Here is an 8860-nt window from a genome sequence, read left to right as displayed (position 1 = left end):
ATGATAAATATTTTACGCTATTAGCAGCATAAAATAGCAATTCGATATTTAAAAAAACATCCAACAGTATTTTGAGCGCATCCGTTATCAGCTTTGATGACAACATTGTTTTTATCAGCTTAACCAGTTTTCGTAGAATAACTTTTTCTCGTATGTTCCTCTTAAAACGTTCCGACTTTAAAAGAATGTGACAGAAATTTTGTGCGCGAGGTGGTTTTTTCTCCAGACCAATTTTGAATTTTGATAAGCATTTTTGACGGATTTTTTTTTCTTCTATATCAACCAAAAGGTAGTGCTAGCTTCAGCTCAAAGTTAAATATTCAAGTCAGCTGTGATCAATTTGTGGTGAAGATGGGTTTCCCAATTGCATATTTGAGACAATTAGTGCGCAAAGTACACTGAAGTATTAACGTGTAAGCGGATATTTACACCGTTTTTGAGGGTGCTCCCAACTAAATTGAGGCATGCTATCTGATCTAGTAAAAACTTTTTAAAAGCTAATTTTCTGATTTTTTTTACTTTTTGTGTGGCGGAACTGTTTTAAAAAAAATATCAAATGTTTCAAATTTTTGTTTATTTTTATTTCTTTTTTAAATTTTTTAATTTATCCTAGGTTTCTTTTCAAACCTTTTTGCTCCAAGTTGAAAAAATTGGCAGTTTATTTTTGTTCAGTGTTTAGATTTATTAACTAGCTTCTTTGACGGAGCTGTTTCAATGTCAACAAAAAGATATTTTTTCCCTCATTTCAATTTCGAAATTTTTTTTTCACATTTAATCGTTTTTGTAAAATTATGGGGGTCTTAAACTATGGCGGTCTTAAACTGCAATCTATTCCGTGCTAACAACGCGTAATTGGAGATTTAAACCGTCTTGCCAATTTTTCCAAATTAAATTGAGGCACGTTTTTTGATCCATGTAAAGCTTTTTTACATTCGAGTTTTACCATTTTGAACGTTGCGTAGCATGTGGCGGGATAATTTTTTTTTAAAGTTGCGAAAATTTTTCTAGTTTTTTTCGAAGAAAGTGACGAATTAATTGTAGCGGTTGGGATGGTTTTTTTCTCCAGAAAATTTTTTTTTGTAACTGGCATGTTTTGACGGAGTTTTTAAACATCAACCTAATAATTTTGCCTAATTTTAGTATTATAGTTCACCTGTGATCATTTTTTGTAGAGTTATGAGGTTTTCAAAATTGCCAATAGTTACCAATTTGGGAAAATTAATGGGCAATTAACTTTGGGCCATTAACGGGGTTGTTCCAATTCAGAAACAAAAAAAGAAAGTGACAGAATATTTGTCGCTGGAGAAATATCTTTTTATTGTTAATTTTTTTGACGGAGTTTTTTTTCCAATTCAACCAAAAGATATAGTTTTGTCCTCAGTATCAGCTCACATTCAAAAGTGTATTTAATCTGTGGTCGTTTTTTGTCAAGTTATCAGATTTAAAGATAGCAAATTTGGGAAAATTAACTCGCGATATTTTTCGTGCTATCAACACAGTAGAAGTTTAAACTTTCTTAGAAGTCGTTCCAAGTTGATTTGAGTCATGTTTTTTGATCTATTCAATATTTTTGTTTGTGCGAAATTTATAATTTTGCACTTTACCCTGCGAGGATAACTTTTTTTAAAAATTGCATTTTTTACTATATTTTTTTCGTTCATCCTCACGTATATACATTTTTGAATTTAATGTATATTCCATTTAATTCAAAATTTTTCGGTTGTAGGAGAAAGTGACATATTAATTGTTTTTATCGTGGTGGTTTTTCACCAGAACAATTTCTACTTCTTAACTTGTAGTCTCTGATTTTTTATATTATCTCAATTTTTTTTGAGCTCAAATTTTAAAATGTCTACCTGTAATCTTTTTTGTAGAATGACTGCAACATGGTCAAAAACCTGGCAAGTTACTTCTTTTACTTATTGCAAAGCTCGTACTAAAACTTCGTGCAATTCAGCTGCTACCCCTTCAATAAAAACTAACCTAAAAACATATCATAAAGTAGTTTCACAGCAATCGTTATTTGCGGTCTTGCATATTCTTTTCTGTGCAATATTAAGTTCATGTTCAATTTTCTAGCGTGTATGGTTAAAAGTGTCATTTTTATTTTTGTAATTTAAAATTTTGTGATTGATGCATTAAATCACTGACAATTTCGTTCTAATAAATTCTCTTCTTTACTAAAATTCCTGATAACATCACAGCAAAGTCACAAAGCTATCAAACAAAACTTTCGCGATTAAAAAGCAAAGTATAAAAATGGAAAAACGGTTACTGTGCAAATAGCACAGAATGTTCCGTCCATAGTCTTAAAAATGCAAAAAAGTTTTTTTTTCAAATTAGTAGCGTTTTTTTTTTCTGCGTGGTGCGATAAAACGATCTGAACGAAATACTACAAGTTTAGGCAGGTTCGACATTCATAGTAAAATAGGCATTAGATAAAATTTTTTGCCGAAAAATGACTTTAAAAATGTTCAAAGAATCAAAAACAAAAATTTTTTTTTTGAATTTTTGAAGTTTTTGACTCCTGGACTGGAATAGAGTTGCGGTTAATTGTACCAGGTAATTTATTTAATGGTCGAGTGGGTCGAATTTATAAAAAAAATTCCCATGTAAACCCTAGCAAGGTCTCTAGCCAGGTGTTTTTTAATTAATGCGACATCTTATCATATTTTTTAACTTGGTTGCTTCAGTTTTGGATAGATATGAAAATTTTGAGCTCAAACAATTTCCGCTATTCAGACCACTTTAAAGTTTTTAGCTTAGAACTTCGGACAAATCTTTTTATCTAGACTGAAAGCCTAAAGTAATCCTATATGATGCTTTAAGCCTAAATTAATCCTATATGAAACTTGATCGTCAATTGAGAGTCAATTCAGCTGAGAAACCAACCCAAAACAGATTGAGGCATGCTGATTGGTCTAATTTTTGGGTGAATTAAATCCATGCTGCCGAAATTCAATTTTTTTTTTGAATTCAGTTGAAGTTTTTTTCCTATCAAAAGTTATTGTTTTCGATGATTTTTTCAGCAATTTTGCTTAGTAAACATTTTTGTGAACAAACCGGGCATCTTTTGCCGACCTTTTATGGCATTAAAAATTAAATCCAGTTTTTGTCTGATCTGAAACGTTTTATATAGTTTTGGGACGGAACTAGCTCAAACTCAGCGGTTGACCTGTCATAGATAATTAACAGTAGATCAGCTTTTTTTCAGAAATCTATTGTTGCTGATTTTTGACCTAATAGTTGCCATCAGGTTGATAGATCAGGAGATTTTTAGTTTTGGTTCAAAGCTCGATGTTCAGGGTTAGACTAGAGTCAAGTTAACGCTACTTCATGGAAGAAACAAAATCGCAATAAACTAAATAGCCCTGATTCTTTGCTAAATCAGCACTAAATCAGGGCTGAAAAAGCTACAATAACCATGAAACTTCCAGGCATTTGCTGAAACAGCGTTGTGTAATGGAAAAATCACAACAAAAACCCTGATTATCCTTGTCAACTTGAGCTACATTAGACTGAAATGGAAAAAAAAATTGAAGTCATTAAAATAGCTCAAATTAAATTAGAGCAATCCAAAAAATCGCAATCAGGCTAATTTAGATGAAAAAAATTAAAGTAGATTTGAATTGATCAATTTTTCCCTGATTGAATTGTTTAGGAATCTACTTATGGATTGCTCCCATAGGCCAAGATTTCAATGAAAAATGAAAAAATAATTAAATTTTTCTAATAGAACAACTAAGTCAATATCTTAAGCGGCAGTCGCATGAGACCTTCAAGCCATCACTTCAAAACTATTTGTCTTTTTGTTCCGACTTTCGTTACGAAAGTGACGGAATATTTGTGCTCGGGGTGGGTTTTTTTTCTTCAGACAAATTTCGACTTTTTAACTAGTCATTTTTGACGGAATTTTTTTTATCATTAAAAAGGTATTGTTGTCCTGAGCTCAAATTTGAAAAAATATTTCACCTGTGACCATTTTTTGTAAAGTTATGGGGGTTTAAAGATTGCCATTTTGGCCAATTTGGGACAGTTAACGCTCGATATATTTCGCGCTTTTAACGCGTAAGCGGAGAGTTAATCCGTCTTAAAATCGATCCAAATATTGAAAGAAGCTTATTTGCCATTTTTGATTTGTTACAGGAGCAAAATTTATCCTTTTGTACTTTATATGGCGTGTGGGGGGATGATTTTTACCAAAAATTTCAAATTTTAGAGAAGAAAATGTCATTTTGTTTTATTACATTAAGTTTTTCAATATTATTACCATGAAACCTTAAAAGGCAGTCGGCACATTCAGGGCTTCGCCCTGATACGAGCAGTCTTGTCATTTTTAAACTAGCGTTTTAGTCAAAATCATATCAATGCGTTCAATTCATTCAACTTTTTGTTTGAGCTCCAACTTTCGCTCTAATGAGTTACATATACTTTTATAGTATGAACTTCATTTTCCAATGATTAACAAGATTTTGCACTTTTTTGTTTATCAGTCAATTTCTTGGTGTATCGGATTCCTATGGAAAAAAAATAAAATTTAGAGGAAGCAGCTATCAAGAGATACCCAGGAAATTTTATTCAAAAGAACGATTCCAGAGCTGCTACAAATTTTTCTCCTAAATATGTTTGAACCTTATATTTCTAATCATTTTAAAGATTATTGATTTTGGTTTTCACCTGTTTAGATGACGTAATATTTGAGTAAGTTGAAAACACTTAGAAATTGCTTAAGTGGTACAGGTTTTTTATATTATAATTATGTAAATCGGCCAAAATCGCATTCTGTCTGTTTAGACATTGGTTAATAATTTTAAGAAGGCCAGTTTTCAGATTATATACTATATACTATATACAACTTAGCTATTTTTTTCACTGAAATTTGATGTATTGGGGGCGTTCAACAGTGCCGAAATACAACAGTGCCGAAAAAAGCGGTAAAATTTCAGAATAATTTACACACATTTTCTAAAGAGCGGGAAATTACTGACGCTAATTATCTAAAAAAATCACTCCAATTTTGGCGCCAAAATGTGTGCAACAGCAAATTAAACAATTATTTTGGCGCCAAAACGTCTAAATTGTAAATTTTCTCTCCCAAAATTTGTAAGTGCCACTTAAGATTGTAAACGACCGCTGTTTAATTTTTGATTGCCGCACTCAATATGTTGAAATTTGTTCAAATTTTCGGCACTGTTGAACAAAGTTTTCATTTTCGGCACTGTTGAACAAAGTTTTCATTTTCGGCACTGTTATACTTCGGCACCATTGTACTGCCCCGATGTGATTTGTAAATTCTCACATGGAAATCTGTTTGCTGAGTGTGTTGATTATGTTCTCCATTTGAATTCTTCAAAAACTATGTATCAAAAACACCTGTATAAGATGGAGTTTCAATTTTCCTGCAGTGTTTTCAGGTGTTTCTGGTTATTTTGGATAAATATATTAAATAAAATTTCATTACAAAAAAAACAAAAAAAAAACAACCTTCGTGAAAGCCATTCTTTCACTCCCAATTTAAAAAACATGATTAGTTTCGATTTTACTAATTCAGTGTCTTTATTAAATACGTGCACCTCCAATTATTTTTGAATGATTTCGGAGCCGGGCCAATTCACCACATTTACTACATGCTTTTGAAAAACTGAAACCATTTTTTTTCTAAAATACAATTTTGAAAGCCTCAAAATTTTGCGCAAGCTAAATATAATCACAGAAGAATCGTGGTGGCGCAAAAATTTTTGACGGGCAATTTCAAAAAAGTTCGAAATCCTAAAAAGCAAAAACGTTCAGCCCTGTAGGGCTTTATTCTACACCAACCAAGTTTAAAAAAGAAAAAATTAACGTGATTTTTGAAAGTTTGGGGAATGCTACCCCAAACGTAAAGATTTAGTCATTTTTTTTCGAAACTCGGAACAAAAATTCTCTTCTTCTACAGAAGTTTGACTTCACGGTTTTGTCTATTCTAGGTAAATCAAGATAAATAACATATGCTGCTCATATTGGCCTAGTGTCACTTGCTATCACTAGCTATCACGATCAGTTAAGCCTAATTTTTTATCGCATATAGCTCAATAGGTCAATGGACACTTGCCGCGGATTGCTTTTTCTGTGTCCCCTTCCACAATTCAAATTTTCTAATTCCCAGGTTTTTTAACGTGTTTTTATGGTTAAATGCAGGGGCGGATTTAGGGGGGGGGCTGGTGGATGGACGCCTCCCCTCCCCCCCTCAGGGATTCGACCCCCTGCCGACCCAAAGGGTCCCCCCTTTGATACTTTTTAAGAAATCCATTTTTGGCCGAAAAACCCTAAAATTTTTCTAAAGGCGCCTTGGGCGCCAATGTATACTAATTTTGAGGGGAGAGCGCGCGCCGAAAAAACGCAATTTATTGGTCAAAAATTTTCCAAAAATTGCCTAAAAACGCCGTTTTTGGCCTGTTTTTTCAAAGTTTTGCCTGCGGCGCAGAAGCTTTATCCAAAACAGGGACAAAACAGTGCTTTGGGTTGGGAGAGCTCCGAAAATCAATTTGGTCGGCCTAAAAAAAGGTCGACAAAATTTTTGAAAATCCGCGCCCCCCCCCCCCCCCCCCCTCGAGAGAATCCTAGATGCGCCCCTGGTTGTATCTATTTTTTTATTGGCGTTGTGAAAGCGCATTAATAACAACCAACGTATGCATCAATAATTTTTTTCGGGATTACTTCTGAGAAAATGCTAGAACACCATTAGGTTTTACTATGCGTTTTTACAGCACGCTCGTCCCTCAAAAAGCCTTTTCTTCAGAAAAATTGTGTTGATCGACCAAATAAAATAGATCTAAATAATTTTTTTTTAAATAGGGTTATATCAAATTTTTAGATTTTTTTGGCAGGGTAAGAAACTCGAAGGCGTCTCAGAATAAAAACGATTTCTTTTTCTTCTTGATTTTTCTGGACTGGGTAATAATTCATCGTCCTCGGAAAGCGATTTCCGATCATAGTTGTACTCGAACTGCGGTAGAAACTTAGCCATTCACTTCATACTTTCATTAGATTTGTAAACTGTGAACTTTTTTTTAATGAAGAAAGTCATCATCCATTATTAAAACTAAACCTAATTTTGTTTTTGTCGCACGACTACAACTGCTCTAATTCTAATTTTATTTTGGTTTAGTTATCCCGTAACATAATGTCAATAATTACATATTCCGAGATTTGCTTCACATGCGTTGCATACACTTTTTACCCAGGGTGCGAATAATCTGATTTCCCGACTCCCCAGAGATATTCGTGTCGTATAGAAGTTTCTCCGTGTCATGATCGATTGCAGCCATGTTCGCTGTGTCTATATCGCGAACCAGGACCCAAGCATACTCGTACCTTTGTGATTTGCGTACAAACGAACCCTTAGTCTGAACACACGAGTACAGAATAATGTACGACTCAGGATCGTTAGTCAAAATGTGCATATCGAGTGTGATGGGAAGATGCATCTCGTATCTGTGTGATAGTTTGAGAGTGAAAGTGTTGAATTTAAGGGACTGTGATTGGTTGAGGAGTACCAAGCCTTTCCTTTTATCAATTCCCCAGCCTGAGTCACCTTGGTAGCTCAGCTTCAATACAGTTGCGCCTGCAAGATAAACTCATGCATTAGTATACATCTTCAATCATTGCGAGGCCCCACCACGCGTCTAATAAGGCACAAGAGCTAAATTTTAGCTTTTGTGATGAAACCTCATCCATTTTGCCTATTTTGGAGACTTTTGTCATCAGGTGTTGTTAAAGTTGCGAAGTTGCGACTATGATAAAATGGTGATTTGTTGCCTCTAAAAAACCGTTTGAAATTTTTATGTTTCTCAATACTTATTATCACTTAGTTTCGGCATCCTATGTTTCCGTCAAAAAGAATCAATTCTGAAAACTATATATAGCAATTACCTGATTTGTTGTGAGAAACAAGCTCGAAGTTGTACTCGCAGCAGACATTTATACCATTGAGAGGGTTTCTAAACGATCGTCCCACCTCAACCCAACTACCCAGCAATTGTTCCAGATTAAGTTCAGTTTTGGGAAGAACCTCCAGATTACTACAGGTCGACTTGTCAGTCAGTGAACCAAATGTCATTAAGAGACAAGAACATATAACAGCCAAGGCGAACATTGTCAAGACAAAGCAGAGTTCTGGCGTATTTCAGACCCTCCCCGAGTGACGAAAAGAAGATGGCGACGTCCAAAGAGATTATTTCTCCTGTTACGCAGTTGCGAAATGTGCAGTCAATGCAAATTTTATCTGAGGGATTAATTCACAAAATTAAAACCGACTGGAATAATTTTAAACTGCTCGTAGAAAAAAAAAGAAAACTATAAGTCGAGCACTGAATAAAATAATACCAAAACTTGAATTGTATTGAACGTTAGCCAAAATGTCAAAAATACAAATATACAAGAGTTGATCATGTGAAATTGGATCGGATCTTCAAATACAAAAGATCCAGCATAATAAGAATTGAGGTCAAATTTGAACCCAGATTCGCGAATTTTGTTCCGAATTCATATAAAACAATTGAACCCAGCTATTGAAGTGCAATCATAGAGCTGGCTAATTAAGTTTGCTTTAGCAAAATAACCAATCACATCCATTCGGCGTTTGCCAAAATCAGATGATACTTTCGAAAATAAAGGCCTAACCGTTGAGTCGGCGTGTAGTTTCAGGAATTGTATGATCACAGGGGATCTCTTAAACTGAAGACAAAAGTTTTTGACGTGGCAAAAGCATTTGAAATGGCAGATGACTTGAGGTTTTTGCATGCGTCTAGCTCGAATTTACCATGATCCAGGCGAGTCTCTCAGTTTGAATTGGAGATAGTTCGAGCTCGTTAACATCCCG

The 8860-nt window shown here is 34.2% G+C and overlaps 1 protein-coding gene across 1 annotated transcript; it reads right to left on the bottom strand.

Moving 5' to 3' along the window:
• Positions 1-7066: 7066 nt before the first annotated feature.
• LOC134845116 (uncharacterized) lies at positions 7067-8528 on the bottom strand. Its single transcript, XM_063861972.1, has 2 exons — positions 7912-8528; positions 7067-7603 (listed from the first exon to the last, which is right to left on the bottom strand). Exons 1-2 carry the CDS (start codon positions 8132-8134, stop codon positions 7194-7196), a joined length of 633 nt encoding a protein of 210 aa, XP_063718042.1. The 5' UTR covers positions 8135-8528; the 3' UTR covers positions 7067-7193.
• Positions 8529-8860: the final 332 nt, after the last annotated feature.

Source organism: Symsagittifera roscoffensis, chromosome 4 (genome assembly GCF_963678635.1).
Source record: "Symsagittifera roscoffensis chromosome 4, txSymRosc1.1, whole genome shotgun sequence".
Taxonomy (NCBI): Eukaryota; Metazoa; Xenacoelomorpha; order Acoela; family Convolutidae; genus Symsagittifera; species Symsagittifera roscoffensis.
The sequence above is the reverse complement of the archived record's forward strand: the minus strand, read 5'-3'. Positions and strand labels throughout refer to the sequence as shown.

Coding starts and splice junctions, on each gene's coding strand:
- LOC134845116 (XM_063861972.1), bottom strand. CDS start 8,134: ATGTTCGCCTTGGCTGTTATATGTTCTTGTCTCTTAATGACATTTGGT. Junction 7,604..7,911: donor TGTTTCTCACAACAAATCAG/GTAATTGCTATA, acceptor TTTATCTTGCAG/GCGCAACTGTATTGAAGCTG.